Raw genomic sequence first — 27,167 nt, 5'->3', positions numbered from 1 at the left:
CTCCCTGGCTGTTGTCCTGCGTCCTCTTTCTCCTCCCCTACTAGCGTGGGTCAGGGCGCGAGACACTCATGGCTGCCCCGCGCCCTTTCTCCACTGTCACCGACGCAGCGGCCCTCCCTGCACTTCCCCGCAGGTGAACGTGTACGGGTTCGGGGCTGACAGCCGGGGCAACTGGCACCACTACTGGGAGAATAACCGGTACGCGGGCGAGTTCCGCAAGACGGGCGTGCACGACGCAGACTTCGAGGCGCACATCATCGACATGCTGGCCAAGGCCAGCAAGATCGAGGTCTACCGGGGCAACTGAGCCGGCCTTGCCGCCACCCTTCCGGACCAGCCGCGAGGTGCTGCGCTCTGCGCCAGGACTGCGGGCCACCCCAGGGCGGCGGCCTGGGCCCTGCGCTGCCCCTCCAGGCAACCGGGAGCAGCCCGGGGCTGGACCAATCATGCTGCAGTCGAGCGGGTGCCCGCTGTCCCCGCCAATCACGAGACTCGGGGGGCCGGCCGGGGGTGGTGCCAATCAGCCCGCAGTCGAGTGGGGCTCGGGTTCTTTCAGTCAATCATGCGACTCAAGGAGAACTGCCAGCGTTGGGGCCCGTCTCCTCCAATCAATGGCCTTGGGAGGCGGGTCAGCGGCGGCTCTCTCCCCACTCCCTCACGCTTTTGGATAGGTTTTTATTTTATGCTTTTTAAGGCAAAGTTAAGGAGCCCCGGTGGCATAGCGGTAAAGCGCTCGGTTGCCGACCGGAAGGTCGGCGGTTCGAACCCACAGAGCTGGTCCACGGGAGAACGATGTGGCAGTCTGTTTCCGTAAAGGTTACAGCTTTGGAAACCCTATGGGCAGTTCTGCGAAGCCCTACAGGGTCGCTGTGAGTCGGAATAGAATCGACTTGATGCAAGTGGGTCTGAGTTTTTTTTTTTTTTTTAAGAAATTGTCCCGGCCTCGGTGAGGTACTTTTCTCAGGCTCGCTAAAAGGAGCGTGTCAGCCGCTTGCCGGTCTGACCCCATCGGGGGTGTGGAGGAGGAGATGGTGGGGAAGGCTCGGGGCAGGACCTCCTCAGTGGGTATGGAAGGTGGAGATGGTAAGGCGACTCCCCTTCCCCGCATAAGGGGGCTTCCGCGGGGAGGCCTCCCCCGCCCGTGGCCTCAGGATGGGGTTTGAGGTGGGGTTCGTCGACGCCTTCTGGTGGTTGAGGCGCAGCGGTCTAAGTGGTTTCCAGAAGTTCGCTTTAACGCTAGGAGGAAAGTTAGAGCCCCCCAAATCTCCCCAGACCTCGGAGAGGATTTCAGACTCCACGTTTTCTTTATCAGGCCAGTTGGGCGAGTGTAAACCCACCAAAGAAATGCAATCACCGTGAAAATATAGAGGGCACGTGGGTCCCCTCGTCCTTTCTCCCCCCTCCCAGCCTTTGGCCACCCTATGGTTTGGCCTTTCTGACCAGGGCATTTAGTGTCTCACCAGAAAAATTAGACAATTTTATTCACCCCGTGCTTGGGGCAGAGTTCGCTTAGGGCATAACTCTGGAATATAGGTGTAAGGAACAGTGCAGGGGACAAGGAAGCCTGTCACATCAAATTAGGTGCTTCTCACTGAAGTGTATGCTCAGCCCCTACTACTCACCCCCGTCTTTTTTAGTGTTTCTCCTTAGGCTCTGGGCCTCCTCACTAGCCTACTTGTTAATCTGAAAATAATCAGAAAACTTGCCCTGGGATTAAGCCCCAGCTGCTTCTTTCAGAACCCACCCCCCCCCCCCCACACACACACAGGAAGAACAACAGGTTGAACGGAAGGCTGGAGATGGGGTGCCTAGCTGTCTGGTGTATGTACCTTCCTCCTTCACCCATTGCCCCAAAGAGCAGTAGGAAACCTTTTGCTTAGGGGTGGAACTTGCTTTGGGCACATAGTTTAGTTAACCTGAAGTTGCCAGGTCTGGCTAACCAACAAAGATTCTTTTTAAATTCTAAGCTGGCCATGCAAATAGCCAGGGGCCTAGCTGGGAGGAATAGACTTGCCCCCCTGCATGCTTCTTCCCCCAACACCTCATGGTCCCCTGGCCCATGCTGTCCTGCCTTCTCTGCCCACTTTCCATTTCCAGCTCTAGGAGGACTGGGAAGCTAACAATCAGGGGTTACAACTGGAAGCTGTTTGCATGACTGAACCCAGCTTAAGTCCCAAGAGGAAGCTGCTGGATACTATTGTAACCCTTCAAGGTTGGGGAAGTTTGGGGGGGGGAAGGGCTTCTGTGAAGTTTCCAAACCACTAAAAAGACTCCCCCTCCCGATAGTGACTGACACAGATCCCACCCTTTTTCTTAGTGAGTTGACATCACCAGGCAGCCTCCTGGCCATTGGTGTAGTTCCTGCAGCTGGCTGGGGGAATGGTAATCAGCAGGGGAGTTTACTGGATGGAGGAGGGTTGGGGTGGGGCAGTGGGCACACCTAAGTTAATATATTGAGATCTTTGCTTGAGTCTGTTTCTTCCTAATTCCCGAAGTGGGAGGAGTAAAGAATGGGGATGGGTTTGGGAGGCCATTAGTGGAATGTCTCTCTCAGGACTCCCCACAATGTTAGAGTCAAGGCACCAGCCATTCTTGCCAGTCGCGTCTCAGTGCTTCCAGAAGAGGCTATTTTGAATGTTTAGAAAATGAAAAACAATGCAATTATGCCAAACAGTATTGAGCAGAATAATTTATTCCTTTTTTGTTCCTTTATCTTTTTGTTTAAACTATTATTAAATCCTTGTTCTGGAAGAGGTAGGTCCCAGCATTCAGCCCAGATTTCCTTTTCAGCAATAGTTATTTAAACAAATATTTTTTATTTTCTTTTCTTTCTCTTTCTGAATTAAAACAACAACAACAACAACAAAATGATATAGTCAGTTTTCTGTTCTGAAATGCATTGAATCATGGAAAGGTATATCTGAGAATGGGCAGATGTGACTGAGTAATGGCTAAGAATGTTCCGAGGTCGGAGTGGGGAAGGTTAGTGGGGTTGGGAAATTACTCTAGACACCCTTCCCTTAAGGAGCCTAGTTCCATTGAACCTGTGCTCTGAAGTTCCTAAGACATTTAAATCTGAGGGTCTGTGACTCTTCATAAAAATCAACTCATTGTCTCCTCTGTAGTTGTCTCCAGAAGAGGAATTAATTGGAAAGAGTTCCTGGCAGCAGCTTTTCACAGTGGCTGTCCTGTAGCCATTTGACTGGCACCTCTCCATAAATGCTTTATTACCAAGGTCTCCATCAGCGTCTCTGCTGCATTTGGGCATGTCACAACATTAGTCAAACTGAGAATTTGTGCCACAAGCTTGGCCACCCAGACCTCTCTGGGGGGTGAGCTTAGGAGAGGTTTTCTGCATTTTTGCATGGCCCCTGCTGTTTCTCCATGCCTCACTCCTCCCATGCCACAAAGGAAACCAACATCTTAACTAGGCAGAAGGCAAGAACCTTCTTGGGCAGAGCTACTGCTAGCAGATGGGGTTTCACCCTTGGCCATCTTTGCCCGTGTTTGTACCTGAGCATTGAGAACCCAGGTGGCAGGGTAGTGTGCAGCACAACCTGGACCTGCTGCAGAATGTTGTCCAGGGTGCAACCCAAAGCTGGTGGCCTTACCGGGTTACTCTAACTGGTTGGAGCAGCATACTCAAATGCTGTACATGTTGCCCCCAGAATCCACAGGGTCTCACCAAGCATTGCGTTGTTTCTTCATGGTGGCCAGGGACTGTGTTGCTTTGATCCACTGAAGATACCACATCTGGAGCTGTAAGTTGGCATGAGCACTTGATTAAGTTTGCATTAATCTATTGTCATTCTCCATGAGACCCATGTGGCTTTGACATCAATCAAATAGGTGAGTAAATAGGATGAGGTAGGAATTACCTGCCCTTGCATAACTCAGGTTTTGATGGTGGCACCTATCTCTGCAAGTCCTACAGAGATGTGTTATTGACTTTGGACTTAATGTCTTGGAGATGAGGCGGAGGGCAGTTCTAGGGGCTCCTGTTTGGCCTGTTCAATCATAATAATCCTGACTCTACAGGTCAGGTTGCCAGTATGGGGATTTTGCCAGATAGTAAATAGACCGCTTTCCTTCTGGGACTGAGGAAATTACCCAATATCAGCCTGTGGTCTCACTGGATCCACTTTTAAATAGACTTGGGCCAAGGCTCCATCTGTCATTTGCCCTACATAAACTCCTACCCTAACTGGTGGACAACAATGGCATTTCAGGTCTCAGGGGCAGTAGCTAAAAATCAGGAATGTCTGGGTGTTTCCCTTTCCCAACTGCACTGTCACTTCAGTGAATAGATGCAGACTTCTCTGGAAAGCCTTCATGCTGTGCACCTGAGCACAGCAAATGACTGTTCCTCAAAGAACCCTTGACAAAGGGACTCCAGGTCTGGGAGCTGGCTTAGGTCTGGGAAATGGGTAAGAAGCTGCAAATTCCCTTCTCTACTCACGTTAGGTTTCTTTTCAGCACACCTAGAATTTTACCTCTCAGACACGTGAAGCAGTACCATAGCAGGCTGCCCACCACCTACTTCATTTCTAAGCACCCCTATGATCAGTAAGCTATTGCTCCAAATCCCTGTAAGCCAAAACTCTGCCACACTGAAGCTTGTTATGGTAAACGTGCCTACCTTATCCGGGACAGTTGTCTTCCTGGCCTTTACTGTGCTGCGATCCCATTATTCTCAGTGAGGTCAAGGAACCAATTCTGGGCAGCACCTCCCACTGTTACTCCCACTTACAGAGGACAGCCACCATAGAGCTCTTCAGTGATATTGGTGTCCCTGTCACGAATACATTCTTTAAAATTAATTTTTAAAAGCTTTTTTATTGTGGAGTATAATACATGTACAGAAAAAGCATAAAAATAAATGTGCAAAAATATAGAGCTTAATGAATTATTTTAATATGAAAACACCCACAGAACCACCAGCAGTTTGTGTGTGCATCCCAGAAGCCTCCCACTGCCCCATCCCCCTTGCCAAGCACAAGCCCCTCTCACCTTCCAGGTAACCACTGTCCTGACAGTCCATGGTAATTACTTCCTCAGTTTTCTGTATACTTTCATCATCTGAACACATGGACAATAGGAACGTGTTTATGTATTCATCCCTAAACACTATGGTTTTGTTCTTCACTCTTGAGCTTTTTGTAAGTGGAATCATACAGTATGTGTTTTGTGCGTGTGCATTTTTTGACTGTATGTGGCTTGGTTTCACTATATTTGTGAGATCCACCCATGTTGTTGTATGTAGCTGTAATTATTGTTTTCATTTTCGTTGTTGTATAGGATATTATCACAGGACTATCTATTGGAATGAAGATGGCTATTCTGAATACTGCTGCTACGAACATTGTACACATCTCCTGGTGCACTTGTGCCTCTCTGATGGTTATAAAGGCAACAGTATATGTTATCCTGTTGAATGCAATCGTTAGTTCATAGACCACATGTGTCTTCAACTTGCTTTCCAAAGTGGTTATACCAATTGATACTCTTCAAGAAGTTCCAGTTGTTCCACATCCTTGCCAACATGTGGTATTGTAAATCTTGCAGGTTTTAGCCATTCTGCGGGCTATGTAATGATATATCATTTTGGTTTCGATCTGCACTGATGATCAAGGTAGTTAAACACCTATCACATGACTATCGGCCATTTGGATATCTTTTGTGAAGTGCCTGTTCAGGCCTTTTGCCTATTTTTCTACTAGGTTGCTTCTCTTTTTCTTAATGATTTATAGAAGTTTTAAAAATATATTATGGGTAAGAGCCCTTTGTCAGTTATATGTGTTGCAATTATTTTCTCCCGCTCCGTGACTTTTTCATTGTCTTAATGGTGGCTTTTGATAACCAGCAATTCTTAATTTGAATATAGCTCAATTTATCAACTGTTTGCCATGATTCAAGTGTCCGTGTATGTGTCTGGGTCTGTGTCTGGGCTGCTTTGTTTCAGTGGTGTGTGTGCCCCGATATTACAGGGAATTATTTATTCTCATTTTATAATTGTTCTCCCACCTTATTGTTCTTCTATATGGATTTTAGAATGAGCCTGTTGATTCCCCCTGCACATCAATAATGATGGTGTTTGTATACATGGAGGTGGTTACCAACATCGGGATCAGCACTCGGTGGCTGGACAGGGAACAGCCATTGCATGGGGCGGAGGGAGTCGTGTTAGGATAAGCTGTAGGTTAGGTTGCACTAAGAAAAAGCCTCAAAATCCCAATGGGTTAAACAACAAAGTGTATTTCTCACTCAAGCCACACGTCCATCCCAGGGCTCTGCTCATCGTGGTCATGCAGGGGCCCAAGCTAACATGTGAATCTGTGGTCTCAGGGCCAGAGGAAAGAGAACCTGATAAACCACACACTGGCTCTTAAAGCTTCTGTAGCTTCTGTCGAGGCTTTCATTTCCTTGATGCTAAACAAGTTGCATAGCCACGGCTCAGTATGGCCAGGAAGTTTAAGCCTCTTTCAGGAGGGGCACCACATCAAGGTGAACAGTAATGCCTTCTACAGCACAGAGGGCTCTTTTGGGGAGAAACCCTTGGATTTATGGCCTGGGAGGGATGCTCACCTGGTTGGCTTGCTGGCTTCCTGCCAAGGGTAGCAATTACTTTACCTGTGAACAGCTGCAGGCAAGGAACTGCTTTTTGTGACAAATTTGGCAGTTGTAAGAAAGCATCACTTCTTGCTAGGTGAGGGGAAGGGCAGAATCCCAAAACTATACAAAATTTCTATATAACTGTATTAAAAAATCAGATTATTGCTGAGTATGAATTAGAAATCAACGCTCCTTCTCACTACCCTTCCTGAAAATCACAGCTTCTACAGCAAGTCTCTGCCTAGGTAACAATCAACCCGAAGATGCAAGAGGATCCCCCACCCCATGATGCCTGCTGAACCATGGGTGTGTAGGAAGCAGCCTAGTCCTCTGAGAACACAGAATTAACACCTTCCATCCAACAACTGTTTTTGCTCCTGAGAATACAGGCTTTTTTTTTTTTACAGTGTGGTTTCTCCAGGGAGAAATCTTGGTTAAGTAGAAAAGGCATATGGCATCTGCACTCAGCGGGATATTTCTCTTTTTATATAGACTTCAGAGCAGTTTTAGGCTTACAGAAAAATTGTGCAGAAAGTAACAACTGGTTAGTTCAGTGCCCTCCAACCGAGCCTCAACTGGTTGGGCCCATTCATATGTTCATTCTGTAATCAGAACTTCAAACAGAGGCCGCGGCTGTTCCCTCCCTGTCCTATTTCACGGAAGGATCCATCTGCTCGGCCCCACTCAGGCCCCCCTCATTTCTAACCCGCTGGTTCTGGCTCTCTCGGGTTCAGTAACTCACTAAAATGACTCAGAGATGGAAAATGCTACACTTAATTTCAGCAAAAAAAAAAAAAAGTATACACACACAAAATGAAGACACACACAGGACAGGACTAGGAGGGTCCTAAGCTCTGACATGGAGTTTGTCCCAAAAATGGACGCATTTACCCTCCCACGTGTCTTTCACTAACCAGGAAGCCCATGGAGCTTCCATACCCAGAGTCTTCGTTGGGCACGTTACATAGTCGTGGTTGATTGAATCATGCCCTTCTACCCTGAGTTCAGTTGAAATCAGGAGGTAGTCTTTCTGGCCTGGCCAGCCCGACCAGAGTCACCTCATTTAGTCTGTCAGGTCTCTTCTGGAGCCCTATATAGATAAAAAATATAAAGGCATCTCAATTACTCAGAAAATTCCAAGGGTTGAGAGTTATCTCCCAGGAACCAAGGACAAAGACCAAATTAAGTTACATTCTTTACTCTGTTACCTTTACGTACCTTTACTCACCGATCTAAACATCCTGTAGCTAATCCTTGTTTCTGGACTGGAGACCAAAAGCTTTTGTCTCCTGCCCTACTCTCCGCTTTGCATTTTTGCTCCGTTACTAGTCCATGGAAATTTCTTATTTTCTGTTTTAACATTTTATGTGTCACTGTTGTGTGTTTGGATCAGAGCAGGTGTCAAGCATGTGTCCTCTGAACTGGAATGCCCATACTTTGGCTGCCTTTGTCTCTCCCTTTCCCCCCAGCTCCCTCCTTGACATGTCCTACCTGGCCTGTCTCCCTTTATGTCATCCACCTCACATTGCTTCCCAGTCCCCCTCATTTCACCTTGTCCCCTGCCCATGACTTTCCATAACTGCACCCTCAGCCCCCACCTTCCTTCTGTCTTCCACCCTCAGCTGTGGCTTGCATCTGCCCCTCACATGTACCTGCAGTCACTCTCTTATACCTAACTCAGCCACCCAAGCTCACTTTACGCACAGAACCCTCCGTGTCTTTCATTCACAGGCACGCAATCCCCATGAGGAGTTGTGATGACTCAGCTTTGTGCTCACCCTCACAGGTAACGTTAGTTGCTCACAGCTGAACAGGCAGGGCTGAACAACAACATTTTAAGACCTATAAGAATTAGCAAATTTACTGTCCAAGAATTGCCTCTATAACAGAGAACTCCTGAGGGAGCAGGAGAACAGTGGGATGCAGACCCCAAATTCTCATAAAAAGACCAGACCTAATGGTCTGACTGAGGCTAGAAGAATCCCGGTGGTCATGGTCCCCAAACCTTCTGTTGGCCCAGGACAGGAACCATTCCCGAAGACTACTCATCAGACATGGAAGGGACTGGACAATGGGTTGGAGAGAGACGCTGATGAAGAGTGAGCTACTTGTATCAGGTGAACACTTGAGACTGTATTGGCATCTCCTGTCTGGAGGGGAGATGGGAGGGTAGAGGGGGTTAGAAACTGGCAAAACGGTCAGGAAAGGAGAGACTGGAAGAAGGGAGCGGGCTGACTCATTGGGGGAGAGTAAGTGGGAGTATGTAGTAAGGCGTATATAAGCTTATATGTGACAGACTGACTTGATTTGTAACTTTCACCTAAAGCACAATAAAAATTATTTTTTTTAAAAAAGAATTGCCTCTATAGAGAAACACGAGGAAATTTTTTATAATGCTGGAATGAGGACAGCTTTTCTAACCATGATGTGAAATTGATTTCTTTAAAATCAAAATGAAATCTGACATCATTAAATTAACATTAAAAAACTGGGTTTGTAAAAACAAACTAGGAAAATATCCACCACTCATGACAAAGTCAAGTCTTCCTAATACACAAAGATGGCTAAAAGTCATTAAGGATTGACAATCCAATAGTAAAACGGTGAGACAAGAACGGGTAATTCCCCAGAAGAGAAATACAAATATCCAGTGAACTGAGAATGTGCCAAACCTCACTAAATAAAAAACAAAAAAGCAATGATTTTTTTTTTTTTTTACCACTCAAACTGGCAAAGTTTTAAAAATTGATGAGTTTTGGCAAACAGGTGAGGTAAGAGGTATTTTTATATATCACTGCCATCATAAATTGGTAAAAACTTTTTGGCAGGTGAAATTGCCAGTGCATCATATCTTAAATGTCCCCATTCTTTGACCCAACAATTCTACTTCTAGGAATGTATATATCCCGGAGCGATTCACATGAGTGCCCAAAGTAAGTAAGAGGACGGTAATACCAACATGCTGAAAATAACCCAGATGCCTGTCACTAGAGGCTGGGACATCTACACACCAGAGTGAGGTGGACACTGGTGCGCAGACAGAGCAACAAGGTCTACTGATGAGTGAAAAAGCAGGCTGTACAATACCATGAATAGAATGTTCATATTTTTGTAAAACAGTGGACTGATATATGCAAATAGAAAGCACAAAGCTGCTAACAAGGATGGGAGATGCAGGGATAGAAAGCGTTTTCACTTCATATATTTTTAAATGAACATTAGTCTAATAAACAAAAATAAAATCATCATTAGTACTGCATTTCATGATTCTTCAATCTCAGCATAATCAGTGATGCATACAGCTGTAACCTACCAGTCCTTATCGATATAACCTATGAATTAAAGCCGCCAACAAAGTCCACTATTCAGGATGAACATCGTCATCAGAGCTTACAGTTGGTCACAACTTCCTCCCCAAGCCCGGCTGCTCAGCTACAGGAATACTGTGCCATCTGATGGTTAAGAATCCACTAGCTAGGCCCAGCAGGTGCCCAGAAAATCACTGGCGACCCCATCTGCCGTGACTGACCGCTAGGAGCCTCAGCACAGACTCAGGAAGATGGAGAACAAAGGCCCAGATCTTTGAAGGGCTCATCTACCCACGCCAAGAAGACTTCTGTGATGAGCTCAGACTCGGTGGCTTCTGTGTTTCTTCCCAAGTCAGGTTTACAAAGATAGCCAGTGCACACCCAGGGAGAGACAGGAATATCTTCTGCCACAGAGAAGAGGTAGAGGGAACCAGAAGGAAAGTTTCTAGATTTTAGAAGAAATAAGATGAGTGCCAGGGCAGGAGAAGCATTCGTGTGGCATTCCAGTAAAGGCACAGGGGAGGGGACAGCTCACAGCCTCCTTACTGCACACCCCTCATGCTCCAGACAGGGTGGTGAGGCTGACGCTGTGCTTGGGGCCCCCTCGAGTCTATTCTTCAGGGGCTGGAGGCGGGTGCAAGCAACCCCAGTTAGAAGGCAAGCAGGGAACCCTGGGGCTGGAGGTCACCAACAGCAACCAAGTTACTATAAAGTGGGAAAACACTGGCTTAGGAAAGGGGGAAAAGGACTAAACTCTTCTACAATGCAAAAATTCTCCGCCTCCTCCCTGTAATTTGCACAAATTTTTGTCAAGTCCAAATGTAATTTAAAATGAGGTAGGTAGTTTTCACTATTCGCGCCTTCATCTCTGTGGTGGCTGTGGTCCTACGCTGTGAAAGCACTCATCTCCTGAGCAGGGGAGTCCAAGGGTGGGCACCATTCCAGGTGGAGCTTCTCAGTTGGTGATTTTCTCAATCTCGTCTAAATCATCTGTGTCCAATCTTTCTATCTTCTTATCTGGGAAAAAAAATGCAAAGAGAAATCAACATGTGGAGACATGGCTAAAGTCACCTGGGGCAGGGAGAGGACAGACACAGGTCTCTGCATGCCTCCAGCTACAGCAATCCTTCATTTCACCCCACAGGCTTGCAGGGCACAAACAGGAGTCGGCAGGGTGCTGGTCGCTGCTACAGCAACAGAGTCCCAGCCCCATCAGCCCGGCCAAGAAGGCACTGTCAGTTGAGCCCCGGGGCCTCCATGTGTGGTCTTTGAGAATGTTCCTATCTTAGGAAAGGAGGAGAATGTGGTCGGGAACAAAGGCCTCTCTTGGGGTCGCAGGAAAACCCCCCCTTTTCCCCACCCCCATGGCTGGCAAAGGGCACCTGGCAGAGGACACGCCAGGGACTCACTAAAATGCTCCTGGATCCTGTTCAGGATGTTCATGCTGTGCTTGCTGTCTACCATGTTCACGGCCAGGCCCCTCTTGCCAAAGCGGCCAGTGCGCCCGATCCGGTGCAGGTAGGTCTCGTTGTCCGGGTTCCCATCCTTGTCCACGGGAAGGTCAAAGTTGATGACGACAGACACTTGTTCCACATCAATACCTGTATGAAGCAGAGTTGGCGATAGAGTAAGACTAGGGACACAAGACAAAATCACTGTCGCCCAAAGTTAGGCTGAGATCCACCAACGTTGGGGGAGGGAAGAGTCTGGGGTGGGTCAGCTCTGGGACCTGGGGACCCGGTAGCATAGAGGCATGTAGCACAACCCAGAGGAACAGGCCAGGACTTTGGCAAGTGCTAACAACATTATGAAACCAGTAAGACAGCTTTGCTGATACAGGTATCTGGAGATGCAGCTAAAACCTTACCGGGTACCCTGAGGAGAGCAGGCTCCGTCCTCAGCCAGTCAGATGGCTCTACCTTTGCTCCCACCGAGCCAGGACTCCTGGCTCTTGTGAAAGTTCCTAACTGCTGAGGGAAATCCAAACAGTTTCTCCCAGAAAATAATGTCACCACCAACCTGCTCCTCCCCGCTGTCCCCCCAGACCATCTGAGTTTCCCATAAACAAGGATTTCTCTCTCTAAGGGGGCCTGGGAACCCAAGCCTGGCAGACCAGGACCTATTATTGCTCACCACGGGCACACACATTGGTGGTCACCAGAACCTTCTCTTTGCCTTCTCTGAAGCGCTCAATTACTGCAGCTCTCTGCTCCACCATCATTTCACCACTCAGCAGAGCCACCTGGTGGCCTTCTTTTGAGAGCTCTGCTGCCAGCCAACTAGCTGTCTTGCGTGTCTGGAGAGAAGAAAACATTTTGAGAACTGAAGGTACCCGAAGAGACTAGTTTTCATCTGGAAGACTCTACCTGAAACTTAGCAGCTAAGGGTTAAATTTCCTAAAAGTGCCAAATTCTTGAGATGTTTCAAAAGTCACTCAAGTTACATCAAGAAATGGAAATGTAAGATAATACAAAACTAAAAAAAACCAAACCCAGTGCTGTCCAGTCGATTCTGACTCATAGAGACCCTAGAAGACAGAGCAGAACTGCCCCATAGAGTCTCCAAGGAGCGCCTGGCAGATCTGAACTGCTGACCCTATGGTTAACAGCCACAGCTCTTAACCACTACACCACAGGGTTTCTAAGATAATACGTATATGCAAATATATACATAAATCTTATTTAATTACTATTTTAAAACAACTTTATAACCCTACTGATTCCTTGTTAACATACACACAGAAAGGCACCTTTACAATGGAATTATCTGGCAGAGCCCATGGTAACCCAGTGAGCATACTTAACACCAATAATGAAAACGCCTGGTATGGTCCGATGGGAAGTAACAATGTCACCTGGGTAGCAACCTTACAAAGATATTTACCCTAAATATAATCATGAGGGGGAAAAAAAAATTCAGAGAAATCCTGAAACACTATTAGCCTAAACTTTTGAAGATGTCCATGTCAAGAAACGAATAAAAAAAAAAAAAAAGGGAAGAGACTGTTGCTCTTCCCCCACAGACAGGCAGGTGGTGCTGTTGTTGCCGCTGCTACTCACATGGCAGAAGATCATGGCTTGAGCAATGGTGATGGCCCCGTAGAGGTTACACAAGGCCTGGAACTTTTCGTCTCTGTTACTGCATAGGACGTAATACTGCTTGATGGTGTCCAATGTCTCCTCCTCACGCTTCAATTTGATAATATTTGGGTCTGGGACCACTTTCTGGGCAAACTTCCATACAGAGTCTTCGAAGGTGGCAGAGAAAAGCAGCATCTGGCAGTTCCTGGGCAGCATCCTGTAAGGCAAGTCCCAGGTATTTTGCATGACCCTGAGTTTTTGACTGGTAGAAATAGAAGAATGGCCTCCCCAGGCCAGGATGGCCCCAAGAAGGGTGCAAAGGGGAATGAAGGACCGCAGGGAGGAGGTAGGAGACATGGGGTAGGCAAGGGGATGGTAGATTTCCAAAAGATCCTTTCTCAACCCCGGCTTGGGACTACGGTCAGTGCTGACATGGAAATGGCTGATCAAACAAATGCTTCTGAAGGTTCTGAAGCAAAGAAAACAGCAGGAGAGAAAAAAGTGTTGGAGAGAGAAGAGAGTTAGATGTAATGGAGGAAAACAACACAGAACAAGAAGACATTTACTTGCAGATCAGGAGGCTGAGGACGTCCACTTTACTCAAGCAGTTCCTACCTCTGGATGCGGATGCTCTGATCTTGGTGGCCCTGAGTGGCTATCATCACATCAGCCTCATCTAGAACAAACACCTTGATCTTCTTGGGGTCAATGAACTTGAGCTTGGCGCACCAGTCCAGGACAGTCCCAGGGGTGCCAATGACAATCTGCTCACTGATCTTCTGTCCTCTTTCCACTGTGTAGACAAGAAGATGTTTTCTGTGTTTTGGTGGCAAAACCAGCTCTGGAAATCAAAGTGCGCCCATTCCTCCAGAGCTAGCAGAAAAGGGTTAATTCCAGATTTCAAAACATACATGAACATTATCCTCAAGTCTTGGTTTCTTCTTCTATAAAATGAGCATAATGATACCTATCTCACTGCACTGTGGTCAGATTAAAGCCCACACAGTAAACCCTCAATAAGTGTTAGCGCCCTCCTACTTTCTCCTATAATTCAACACTGTCTATGACTTTTCTTTACCGTTACTCTCATTCTTTTCTATCCTCCATTCACTCACAGTTCAGTGATTCCGTCCTAAATTGTAGTTTTCAGTCAGGATCTTGGCGCAATGAGTTTTTTTTTGCTTTGATATCTGGTATGTAGACATTCTACTTGTACAGTTTTGCTATGTACAAATTCTCTTTGATTGAAAAAAAAAACTATTTTCAAACTAGAGCTGGTAGGAGGTGAAAATGATTTAACCATTTTGATGACACCAATAAAGGTATAAGGCAATTGTTTCGGAGCTGGTATGGATCAACCTCTAAAATACATATGCGTACGTACATGCATATATACCATCACTTGCTTGTAACTGCACAGAGTCCCGCTGGCAGGACGCAGGAGACAGTGGCTAGCAGTGGTTGCTGTGAGGAAGGAAGACTGGGAGAAAACCTACCATACAGCTTTTCCAGTTGTGAAATACATGAATGTCTTAATTATTTTAAAAATAAATAGAATTAAAAATTGAAGTATATTTTAAAATAAAATCACTGGAGAAATTGAGCCCTGGTGATGTAGTGGTTAAGCATTAGGCTGCTAACCCAGGTCGGCAGTTCAATCTACCAGCTGCTCCTTGGAAACCCTATGGGACAATTCTCCTGTCCTATAGGGTTGCTATGAGTCGGAAATGACTTGACAGTAAGGGGTTTTTGGCCTTTCTTTAGGATTCATCAACTATTCATTGGGAAAGAGTTTTAAATTAACCCTTAAAAACACTGTGGGTCTCCAATGCCCACTGTCTGACAGTCAAAACTGAACTTTAAACCAACACATGAATACCCACCCTCATCATTTCTGGATGAAGTGCTTCTGCTGCACACCAAAGCACGAAGGTTATCTCAAGGAAATGCACTTTTACGATTGTGTGGTGAACTGAACTATCCATTTTTGTCTGTTGACTGACGAAGTATAGATACTCAACTTTGGAATCTGATGCACATTTTCATAAAAATGAACAAAGTAGGCTTATGTCTTCAATTAAAACAATCAATTGTATTTGTTGCCAGGATAACCTTTGGTCTTTCAAGAGATAAAGAGAATTCGGGAAAACTTGCATCTGATAACCTTGACCTGGACAGCTTCCCAATACTAATGAGGTCCTCTGATGTGATCAGTGGTGATATAACGCTCGCAATTTTTTGATACTGAATAATGAAGTGTAAACCAACACTTTCCAAATGACCAAACATGATGTTAGAAAATCATTCATGGGCAAAAAAGCCATTCAAAGCGCAAGAGGCAGCAAGGGATGTTAATGTAACAGAATACAAAAAGTTCATTAATATGGTTTCAGAAGCCACTCTGTAACTACCTTTTATGCAATTACCATTTGTCAATTTTTGGTGAAACATCAGAAAAGAATCTCTAAATATCTGAAAAGGACAGATTTTCTTCATCTGCCTCAAGAAAAATTACAGCTCACAACAGATTGTATACATAAGCAGATTTAGAAAAATGAAAAACAATGCTAAGCTTGTATTTTTCACTTCGGAAATATAGTTATTTTTCATAAACATACAGTGAAACCTGTGAAAGCCAGAACGTGTTTGTAAGGCGGAAACCCGCCAGAGAAAGGAAATTCAAATATTTTCCACTAAAACAAGTAACAGAAAAGTGGCAAGAATACACCCTGTCAAAGGCAGAAACTTGCAATACCTGGACAAACATGGAAGTCCTATCGAGTTCTAGCTCTCACAGGTGTCACTGTACATTTCTTATATTAATCTGTAATGAGTTTTTTATTGTTATTTTTTAAGTTTCTCAGTTTTAACTTTTCATATGGCAAATATAGATATACCCTGTATAAACAAAAACTCTTTGGGCTTCCCAATAATGTTTGCGTGTAAGGAAGTGCTAAGACCATGAGAACTGCTGCTCTGAGCAATTATAAATGTTTGGTCAAAGGGATCTCTCTCTTCCATTTTTCTAGGTAGTGCCAAATTGTTTCCTGAAGAGACTGTGCTGATGTATACGCTCACCAGGAAAAGAAAAAAAAAAAAATTTTTTTTTTTGAGTGGATGAATATTCCACTCGTCCTACATCTGTACGACTACTTGGTATTATCAGGCTTCATAATTTTTATCCATCCGAGAGGTATATGGTAGTTTCAACTTATGTTTCCCTGTAATGAGGCTCATCACCTTTTCATGTTTATTGGCTGTCAGAGTTCCGTCTTTTGTGAAGTGCCTGTTCAACTGGGCCTCTTTTGTCCATCTTCCTACTAGACTGCTTGCTGTTTTCTTGCCGATCTGTAGGCATTTTCTACATTCTGATAACTTTCAATGACCCATTTAATGATTCATTCAAAACCTTTGCTTCCTCCCTATTTTAACCCACATTCTCTACGTGACATTCTGCAGAACACATGGAAGAAACAACTGAACGGTTTCCGATGTTGATAAAACCAAGTGAACTGTACATTCTCTCAGTTTACTCTTACTGAAGTTGTGCTTACCTTTAAAGTAAGGGATCTCACCCCAACCTACTGTCCTTGATGTTGTTAATCCCACTCTAGTAAACAGCTTCCAGAACTCTGGATGCTGAGTTCAAAACCTTCTCAGTGGAGACTCATTGAGTCTTTTTGGTCAAGAATGCTAGATTTAAAAAATACATGCCATGACCTGTGCAGGTATTTTATAACAACCTGAAGTCTTATTTGATATAAAGAAGACTATTAACAAATTAGCAAGTATTTAAATAGATTTTCTAAAAGCAATGCAGTTGGGCTCTAGGGTCAGACTAAACTACAAAGTTGAATATCAGCATTACATCTTCAAAATTCAAACGCCCAACCACATCCCCACCCACTGCTTTGGTCTCACCCCTTGATACTCACATTTATTGCCTCGAACAGCATAGGCAAGCTTTAGCTCTGGATAAAATTTGCCCATCTGTTCAATCACTTTTCCAGTTTGAAGAGCCAGCTCGTATGTTGGGGAGAGGCACAAACACTGATTGGAAAATCAAAGGATGAGTCTGAGAGAACCATTTAGCAACACATAATAGGTTCTAAACAACAAAGCATGTTGTTGTTACTACTACCTAAGTAGTGCAGGGGACCACAGTGTCTGCAGCCAGGCCTACCTTTTGGCTGCAGACCGAAGCCCTGGCTACTTAGGGAGCCCTGGCTTTACAGAGGCCTTGGGGTGTTGTTTCCAAGTGATTTCTACCCAGGCCAGGGCTCAGTGTACTAACCTTCTTTGCCTGAGCCACAGTCTGAGACATCAGAAATGTTCAGACCCCTCCAGAGCACCCTAATCCCCACCAGATGGTGCTGCCCATCCCAGGGCAGGCCAGCCAGTGCCCTTAGGCTCCCCAAACCCTCACCTGGGCATATCTGTCTGCTGGTTCCACTCTGCTGAGCATGGCCAAGACAAAGGCAGCCGTTTTACCAGTACCAGACTGAGACTGGGCAATCAGGTTCTGTGGGCTGGATTAAAGAAGGACAGAAGTAAAAATAACACCGGTTAAAACAAATATTGCCCAAGCATTTCCACTCCTAGGTATATACCCAGAAGAACTGAAAGCAGGAATGCAAACAGATACTCATACTTGTACACCAGTGTTTGTCGCAGCACTACTCACAACAGCCAAAAGGTGGAAACAACCCTTGTGCCCAACCACAAAGGAATGGATAAATAAAATGTGGTATATACCTAGGATGGAATACTGCTCAGCCATAAGTAGAAATGAAGTCCTAATATATGCTACAACATGGGTGAGCCTTGAAAACATTATGCTGAGTGATCTAAGTCAATCACAAAAAAGGACAAATATTATATGATCCACTTACATGAAATATCTAGAATAGACAAATATATAGAGATCAAATTTTATTAGTGGTTATTGAGGGCAGGAGGGAAGGGGAAAGAGGGTACCATTGCTTAGGCAACACCGAGTTTCTGTTAAGGGTAATGGAAAAAATTGGAAATGGATAGTGGTGATGGTTGTACAAGATGATGAACGTAATTAATGTCACTGAATTGTACACAGAAAAACTAGTTAAATAGTAAATGTTTTGTTATATATACTTTTACCACCAAAAAAAAAAAAAATGAAAGGTCTCAAAAATGGGGGACTGCTGACATAACAGTTAAAATTGAGGCAGATCTTGAAAATTACATACGGCCCATCCAAACCCCAAAACAAACCACGATTTCAACTTTTTAAACTAGACCCTTTGGTGCCAATAATGACAAAGACTGTCTAATGAGTCAATCACCCTCGCAATTTCAAAACTGCAGTTTTCATCTTACGGTTAACCCTGGAACAAACACCAAAAAGGTGGCAAAGTGGGAAAAAAAACAAGAACAACAACAAAAAACAGATATCATGTCAAAATGTTCTTTTTGGGTGTCAGAAATATGGGTCCTCTCCCTTTATGTCTCTCTATATTATGCAGGCTTTCTGCATTCAGCACAACTTACTTTGATAAACTTTTTATATATTGCTTAAAAAAAAACCCGCTTAAAAATTAAGGGAAATGGCTGTTTTAAATGAGTTCACACCAAGAAATCCTTATCCTAGACTCCAGCACAACTTTATTCCCTGAAGGTGTGCCATACTTTTGTGTCCCAGGGGCTCCAAGGAAATCAAGACTGCAGAGGAAGATCTGTGCCCAGACAAGCCCCCAGTGACATTTTCTGCCGAGCAGTAATAAGTTTCGGGGACTAGGTGCTTTCTGCATGTTCCCTTTTCCCATCTTCATGGAACATGCAAGATACCAAGTCAGATGTATTTTGTTGTGGTAATTATACACGTTAACAAAACATTTGCTATTTCAATATCCTTCACATGTAGAGTTCAGAGACATTAATTGTATTCAACATGTTGTACAAGCATCACCATTACTGATTTCCAAATTTTTCCAGACAGATGTTTTACAGGGAACTTTTACATTTCACTTCATGTAACCCACTATCAAGGAAACAGGTGGTGTTTTTGTCATTAAAATAATAATAAAGTTGAGTGAAAAAAATGGCTATGTAATTATGATACCATTTAGGTAAGGTTTAAAAACATGTGGACTACTCTTCAGGTTCTGAAGGACACACACACATGGAACAGAAGTGAAAGAAAGTGTGAGGGATTTCATGATGGTGCTACCTTCTGCAGAGGTGTGAGAGGGTAGGGAAACACAGTGGCTCCAACTGCCCACTAGATTAATGACATTTTATTTCTTGGCTGGACAGGGCTGCAGAGGTGTTCTTGGTATTGTTCTTCATACTTTTTTGCAGGCTTGAAAAAGTTTAAAATAATGACCAAGCTGCTTCCCTGGAGAAACATATTGGTCCAAATGGGCCACTCTGTTCTCAGGAACAATAATAGTTGTGGAAGATGTTAAACCAAACTCTCAAAAGGAGCACTCTGGGTTTCTGCATACTCACGGTTCAGCAAGCATCATGGGTAATGCATTCTCTTGTATCTTGGAGGGTCGATTGAAGCCCATGGCATAGACTCCCTGGAGAAGCTGTGGTTTCCTACGAGGCCGAGGAGAGAGAGGATGGATTCCTAGTTGTTGAAATTGTTTTCAAAGCCTAGAGTTTTCCCTTTCCGTATATCTAGCAAGGAATGGTGTTTCCTAGCTCTGTCCTGTTTTTCTACGTCTTAAAAGACGCTATCTAAAACCAAACCACTATCTTTCCAAACTGAATCTCAATCTGAAACTATTATGTAAATCATAAAATACAAACAGGTTCCTCTCTTGGAGAAATTCATGTTTTCAGCATACCCACAAATCTGGTTGGCGTTGGACGACAAGTGTTCCCTGGGCACAGCAAGAGAGTGGTATTTATTAATTCACAGCATAAAATAAATTATTAAAAATATCTAAAAATAAACCCCGGTGGCGTAGTGGTTAAGGGCTACAGCTGCTAACCAAAAGGTCGGCAGTTCAAATCCACCAGGTGCTCCTTGGAAACTCTATGGGGCAGTTCTACTCTGTCATATAGGGTCACTATGAGTTGGAATCGACCTGATGGCAATGGGTTTGTTTTTTTTTCAGTTTACTATGCCACTAAGATTTAGGAATCTCTTCATAGAATGGGATTATAGTTTTAATTCTTTATGCAGATGTTAAATTGAACTACAATCCTCTTGTGTTCCACTGTCTGCCCAAATCAGCTGAGCAATACTTGGGACAATCAACAGGTAAGAACATTGATTAAGCCAGTTTCTAGTAGCTGATCAATGGTAAGTAGGCACGGGGGATTCAGTTATCACACTGACTTTATAAATGTTCTGATTCAGTTACTATGTCTAGTCAAAATCAAGAAAAGAAAAGCATTAACTTTTTAAATAAGTGGCTCCATAACAAGTATCGAAGCTGCTCTTATGTCACATTTACAATAAGCTATCTACTACCTCTACACTGACAGGGTGTTTAACAAAAATCAGGAGCCTTGGTGGCACAGTGGTTAAAAAGCTTGGCTGCTAACTGCTAGGTTGGCGGTTTGAACCCACCAGCCACTGTGTAGGAAAAAAGATGTGGCAGTCTGCTTTCGTAAAGATTTATTGCCTTGGAAACCCTATGAAGCAGTACTACTCTGTCCTATAAGGTCGCTACGAGTTGGAAGTGACTTCACGGCAACGGGTTTGGTTAACAAAAATCACACATGATCGTTTCTAAAGAAAAGTCAAAACAGGTCAAGACTTCTAAGCTGTTCCTTGGTATTTAACAGACTCTCTAAAAGGCAAATTTTTCTCACACGTTTGTTTTCACACACAAAGAACTTTGAAAACATAAGCTTTGATGTCTTCTGTTTGGAAGGAAAGGCTGTAAAGCTCTGCAGCTTCTGATTTGTTGCCAAGGAAACAGTCACTACCAAGTCAAGACTCAAGTGATTCAAGTGCCTCCACCTGCTAAATACTTTTATTTTGCAGATAAATTCAAATTTTTAAGCCCATAACAGACCAAGTATATTAGGTGACCTTGGTCTCATTCTTTGTTTCCTTTGGCAACCAACAACTAAATCAGAGAGAACTTGTCTTCCAAAGAGGACAACTCATCAGTGGTAGATATGAAAGCTCAAGTCTTTTAAATGATAGGAATTTAGAAAAAACCCAAACCACTGACACCTAGAAAAGCAAACTGCCAGAATCAGGAAACAATAAGGCACATCTAACCTCCCTGCTACAGTTTTTGAGCAGAAGTAAAGGAGAGGAGACAATTTTTTTGAAAAAAGCCCCCAACACAGGAACACACATAGACAAGTAAAATTTCCTGAAGTTGAAATTAAATAGTTGGAACATGGGCCACACTTTAAAAAGCTGCTTCTTAGCTATTATTTGATTTGGTTCTAGTTAGCTATTTTAACTGTCTTTCAATCTAAAGCAATGGTAGTAGTTGGCAGGAATGTGGCCCCTATTTGCCCACAGGAGACATACTACAGATGTTTGCTGAACAAAGGCAAAGAACCCATTTATCCCACCACTGTCATATTCACCAGCTACTCTCTACCTATGATCCACATCCTGGCTGGTAACAATAATACACGTCTTGTGTTCCTCATAAGACCCAGCCCAGTGGCATGTGCACAAGCTAATAATCCACAAACACTTCTCTACTAACTTACTAAAAATAAAAAATAAACTTGATATGACCTTTCATAAATACAATCTTAATAAGCTCCGTTCTCTGTCTTAAAAATAATGACATCTTAGAAGTCATCCTGGGCACAATGCCATATACACATATACTCGTAAGTCTCAACTCTGGGTTTTTTTTTTTTTTAATTCCAGAACTGTCCAAGGCAGCTTTCCATTATGAGTACTTGGCTCTCTTGACAGATTTTATAAAAGCAGATAAACTGTTATTAAGACTGTAGACCCTAGAGTCTAACAAAAGGGCTTACCTAATAAGAAATGTTCCTGACATCCAGAAATCACCTGTCAGCCAATATTTTATTGAAAGTTCTAAGAGCATAAAAGAAAAAAGACTTTCAGCTATGATGAATAAATCTGTGGCATTTAAAAATCCCTACCAAAAGAAGTTGAACTAGGTAGCCAAGATACAAGGATGGGAGGGAAACTATTACTGTAAACACTTTCATATTTTTTGACTTTGAATCATGTGAATTATTACCTATTAAAAGACGTAAACACATTAAAGTTTTTCCTTTTTTTTTAAAGGAACAGACCCATCTCTAAGACGCTAAGTTTTATAGAGAAGGGACAAAGAACAGAAGTTAGAGAGAACAAATACTCACAGCCGGAGCTCTTCAAAAGACTTCACAGAGTAGAGGGGAGAATTTGGATCCCGCTGCAGGACTTCCACCTGGTTTGTGTTATCGACAAGGTTGCTTCTGATTAGCTTGTTGAGTAAGGACTGGGCAGCTCTGTCCTCTGTCAGGAAGAAAACATGTTTTCTTCATACTCATCTGGCCAACCCCACCTCTCAGCACCTGGACAACCAAGCACCGCTGGAGAAAAATCATAACCACACTGACAGGCCTCACTTTAACTTCTTGACCACCAGACCCGAGTGGGGTCTGAGATGCCCAGTAAGCCTTTCCATTTCCATAGTCCACTCATTGGCTCTCCGTCTCTTCACTAATACCACTGATACCTTCTCCTCGCACCTCTAAACCCTCCACATTCTCACTCATGTGATGGCTCTGTTTCCAAGTGAGAAATACTCAGAAGCAATTCCATACGCTTCCAAGACCACACCCACCCGCATTTGTGCCCATATTCTCAGCCTTTTCCCTGTAACTACGGATGCACAGCCTGTGTTCCAGTCTAAGGCTACCCTCCCTGCCCCGTACGAAAGATCCCATCGCTTCTTGCCTACAAAGATATTTCTCCCGACACTGACCCTCTCTCTTGCACTACCAATTTTCCCACTCTTCTGGATCATTCCCATCAGCAAATGAACATGTTTTCACACTTCTCATCATAAATCTGCCTCCTCCTTTACTCCACACCCCATCCAATTACTGTTCCAGCTCACTGCTTCCCTTTATAAAACCCAAGAGGGTTGTCTATTCTTGTTGTCTCCACTGCCTTTCCTCCCTTTCTCTCTGAAGGCACACTGAGTAGTTTTTTTAACCTCTCCACTCTACTTCAATAGCCCTTCTCACACTCACCAATGGCTTCCACATTGCCTAATCAATCTAATGATCAACTTTTAGTTTTTCTCTTATCAACTTATTACCAATATTTGGCTCCCTAACTTGTGAAACACTTTTTCCTCCTGGCTTCTTGGATACCACACTCTTTTGATTCTCCTTTGAATGCTCCTTCTCAATCTCCTTTGCAATTTTCCTTGTCTCCTTGATCTTACAATTCAGAGTGCCTCTGGGCTCCGTAACGCCAAATCTTGTGTCATACTCTATCTCTGGTGATAGGACTTCAAAGAGCAGTTACCTTTCTCTTCTTCGTATGTTTTTTCTGAAGTGGCATTGGTTTTGATAACACCTACACAAAAAGAGTTGTCATAATTAGGCTAATATTAAACCCACCCAAAAGGTGGGACAATATAAATACTAAAACTTATTTAAGTGATCAAACAAATAGTTCACATTTCTTTATGTTTAATGAACTTTTATTTCTAGAAAGTTTTTAAATGCATAAGAAAATTTTAAATTTCTAGAAATTTTGGCCAATTTCACAATGATCAGAATGTCACCTCTAACTTATCCTTATTTAAAATACAGCATTATATTAGCAAACACAGTTTGCTAATTGTGAGAAAGAAAATGGGAATATAAATCTATATTTATATTTCTTTTGCTTAAAGAAACTTCAAAAGAATATTAATAAGACAAATAACAGCGATTACTTATGGGATGGGGTGGGGAGTGGGACCTCGGTAAATGAGGGACCACAATGGGAAGAAGGGCTTTCAACTTTTTATACTTTGAGTTTTGGACCCAAATTATCTTTCAAAAAATTAAACAAAAATAATTTTCCAAAGAAACCATCTCCAGTAAAGAGTAGCAGTATACTCCAGTGCTGATTGTTGGATTTAAGGAATGAGAGGCTGGATCAAATCTGGAAAACATCACACATCCCTTTCAGTAATTAAGCCTAATTTACTGGCTCTCTAATCCAGTGCTCTCTAATCATTTACCAAATGTTGGGCTAAGTGAAAACTCCTATTCACACTGCAGCAATGAGTGCAAAACAGAAGCACATGTGTAGCTTGTGCCTGGCTTGTAGTTACTACTCACTCACCATTGGTATCTGGTTTGATTTTCTCTTCCTTGATCTGCAAGCTGCTCAGCTGAATGGGAATGAAAGGAAGTAGAGTTAAGCAAGTGACCCAGTTAAAGGAAGACTTTTGGGCACAGGGGAGGTCTCTAGTAAAAGCCTAGCAGGAGCTACTTCAACACCCATCTTCAGGGGCCAGGTTTGTTTTGCTTGATGTAGAATTGACTGGGTGTAAACATCATTTCAAATCTCTTCTACAGCCTAAAAAACAGGGGGAAGGGCAAACTAAATGTAATAGTAGGAAGAAAAAGTATGTCAGCAATCTCAAACCTCTGCTCTTCTCCCAACTCATGCTCTTCCCAGGACATCTAACCTTCAATAAACATATATCAAATATAAACTTTCAAAGGCACAAACACAGCTTGTTTCTAGGTAAAGAATGATACGATGTAAATATCTCATAAGTTTGGTTTTTTTTTTTTTTAACCCCTAAAACCCATGCTGTATTCAGGCAACACTCAGCAAATAAATTACAGCCCTCTTTCTTGTCTTATCAACCTCCTAGATTATAAATTAGGGAGAAACTTATTTTTTATAATGAAAGTATTGACAAACCCAAGTTCCTGATTTAAAAATCTTACAGAAGCTTGAACAAAATGATTTCTCCTTTACTCCTGGCCACGTACTCCTAGTCAATACAAACTTGCTAAGTTGCAAGCAGAGCAATAATTCATAAATTTGCAAACAACTCTCCACTGTCATGAGAACTATTTTTCTATATTGGAAGAGTAAAGTGTGATATTCAGATGGTATTGTAAAGGTATGTTGTCGGGTTCTGAGGAATACTCAAATCAAGCCCTGGACCACAAGCCTACTAAATAAAGCCCCCTCTCCTTCAGTTTTTAGTCAAGGTCTAAAGTATACTCCCTGCGATATTTTCTATACTGCCCCACTCCAACCCAATCACCTTAAGTTGCAGCCAAAATTATTTGATTCCTGTTCTCTAGGCAAGTCCAGCACTTTGGCACATTTTCTCCTCCTAAAATGTCTTTCGCCGTCATCTCTATCTTAAATATGACTCGATCTCTAAAATCCAGCTCAAATATAAGTTTCTTCACAAGAAATTTCCAGCATTTTCCCACTCATAAATGTCCTCTCCCTCTTCAGAGGTCATTTAAGATGTTGTTCTTACTTCTTTCATAGCACTTCCCACATTGCAGTCTTCCTGGCTAAGACTATAAAGCTTCTTCCTATACTCCACCAGGTTTAACCCATTTTATTTATCTGCTGATGAACTGATAGTACTCCCAAATCAACAAAGCATAGCTGGAGAAGAAACGTAATTTAGGCATTAAAAAGTTATAGAATTCAGCCAAAGATCAGAAAGCTAATAAAACAAAATCAGACTAGATGGGCATACCAGCCCAGGGGCAAGGACAAGAAAGCAAGAGGGAACAGGAAAGCTAGTAATGGGAAACCCAAGGTTGAGAAGGGGAGAGTGTTGACGTGTAGTGGAGTTGGCAACCAATGTCACAAAACAATGTGTATTAACTGTTTAAAGAAACTAATTTGCTTTGTAAACCTTCATCTGAAGTACAATGAAAAAATACACTGAGTAGATTTAAAAAAAAAAAAGCTATAGAAGGCTTCAGACTACAGGAAAAGTCTTCAGTAAATAGTCTATATTGTCACTACCAACAGTCCATTGTCTCTAAACAAATCTAAACTTTATCTTACCTTTACAGTACACTGAGACATTAAATCTAAACCTGTAAATGTGTTATTTCAATGAAACAGAATGACCATCTACGTTTGCCTTTGTTTACAAACGCCACTGGGAAACAGGTGCAACACAGGAATGGTAATAATATATAGTGAAGAGATATTTGCGCTGCGCTGTTAACCTGAAGGTTGGAGGTCCGCGGGGAAAAGACCGGGTTATCTGCTCCCATAAAAATTATAGCCAAGAAAATCCTATGGGGCAGTTCTATTCTGTCACATGGGGTCGCTACGAATAGATGGCATCTAACAACAACAAGTCTTTAACTGGATTAGATGATGATCAAAAGCTCAATGTTGGTCTTTTTAGCCGCAGAGGCAAATTAAAACCAAACCCACTGCCATCGAGTTGACTCGACTCAGTGACCCTATAAGACAGAGTAGAACTGCCCCGTAGAGTTTCCAAGGAGCGCCAGGAGGATTCGAACTGCCGACCTTTTTATTACCAGAAGCAGCTCTTAACCACTAAGCCACCAGGGTTTCCAGAAGCAAATTTAGGGCGCAGTTATTCCCCACGGCAGCAGTGCAGGTCGTGCTGGCCAAAGGCCTGCTCTACCACTCCCTCTCTCTGGGCCTCGAGCCCAGGTCCACCTGGGCCTCTGCTACGTTCTTGCCCCTTTGAGCAGAATCCACTGACCGACTTGACAGCTGCTTCTTGCTCGTCAACCGCCAGAGCCCAGGAGTCGGTGGCCATGGTGCCGGGGGCAGGAGGTGGACACGAGGAAAGATACTGAAGACCACGAGACAACACCGGCCAGACTCTGTCGCCGGCACGAAAACGTCACTCACACGGGCCGGAAGCGGAGGCGCGCGAGAACGACGTCCGATCCGTCAGGTGCGAAAACGTCACCATTCGGCGCCACGTCGCGCCGGCCCTATGTTTCAGCCCTATTCCGGCGTGGTTAAACCTCCCGCGTTGTATTTGTAGTTCCCTGCTCCTGCCTCGTAGTGCCTTAAATCCGTAAGTTCTTCAAAGTAAAACTGTTTTGCCCTCACTTCACTACCTTACTTCACACTGAAATAACTCGTTTTATTTGTAACTTACCGCGTGTCATATTAAATATGTACATGCGCTTCTGTGAACCAGAAAGCCTGTATAAAGAAAAACCGTTGCCTTCAAGTCCGTTCCGACTTATA

General features: G+C 43.6%; 2 protein-coding genes across 6 annotated transcripts in view; one reads left to right on the top strand and one right to left on the bottom strand.

Moving 5' to 3' along the window:
• Window positions 1-12,939, top strand: part of ST3GAL2 (ST3 beta-galactoside alpha-2,3-sialyltransferase 2) — a 59,202-nt gene extending 46,263 nt beyond the window's left edge. For 3 of the 4 annotated variants that reach the window (XM_064273792.1, XM_064273794.1, XM_064273793.1), the window contains exon 7: window positions 134-12,939. In XM_064273792.1, coding sequence (XP_064129862.1) covers window positions 134-307 — 174 coding nt within the window. In that variant the 3' untranslated portion in view covers window positions 308-12,939. The remainder of the gene's footprint in view (window positions 1-133) is intronic. The other variant, XR_010318851.1, reaches the window with a different exon arrangement.
• LOC100672835 (ATP-dependent RNA helicase DDX19A) lies at window positions 9,697-26,820 on the bottom strand. 2 transcript variants are annotated; one of them, XM_003417160.4, is made up of 12 exons: window positions 26,668-26,820; window positions 24,276-24,324; window positions 23,466-23,516; window positions 22,307-22,442; window positions 19,487-19,579; window positions 17,427-17,529; window positions 16,936-17,050; window positions 13,616-13,793; window positions 12,980-13,217; window positions 12,054-12,216; window positions 11,330-11,521; window positions 9,697-10,937 (listed from the first exon to the last, which is right to left on the bottom strand). In XM_003417160.4, the coding sequence occupies exons 1-12, from the start codon at window positions 26,722-26,724 to the stop codon at window positions 10,876-10,878; spliced, it is 1,437 nt and encodes a 478-aa protein (XP_003417208.1). In that variant the 5' UTR covers window positions 26,725-26,820; the 3' UTR covers window positions 9,697-10,875. The 2 variants fall into 2 exon arrangements, with proteins under 2 accessions (XP_003417208.1, XP_010595115.1); XM_010596813.3 differs by lacking the exons at window positions 23,466-23,516; window positions 24,276-24,324; window positions 26,668-26,820 and adding an exon at window positions 21,953-22,013 and having other exon boundaries at window positions 22,307-22,420.
• Window positions 26,821-27,167: the final 347 nt, after the last annotated feature.

Source organism: Loxodonta africana, chromosome 21, assembly GCF_030014295.1.
Source record: "Loxodonta africana isolate mLoxAfr1 chromosome 21, mLoxAfr1.hap2, whole genome shotgun sequence".
Taxonomy (NCBI): Eukaryota; Metazoa; Chordata; class Mammalia; order Proboscidea; family Elephantidae; genus Loxodonta; species Loxodonta africana.
This window is presented reverse-complemented; position numbering and strand designations above follow the sequence as displayed.

What these genes read in the sequence shown, in the direction of transcription:
- LOC100672835 (XM_003417160.4), bottom strand. Translation starts at nt 26,724, where the DNA reads ATGGCCACCGACTCCTGGGCTCTGGCGGTTGACGAGCAAGAAGCAGCT. An exon ending in AAGAAGCAGCTGTCAAGTCG is followed by an intron (nt 24,325 to 26,667) that starts GTCAGTGGATTC and finishes ATTCCCATTCAG; the next exon opens with CTGAGCAGCTTGCAGATCAA. An exon ending in CCCATGATGCTTGCTGAACC is followed by an intron (nt 17,530 to 19,486) that starts GTGAGTATGCAG and finishes TCTTTAATCCAG; the next exon opens with CCCACAGAACCTGATTGCCC.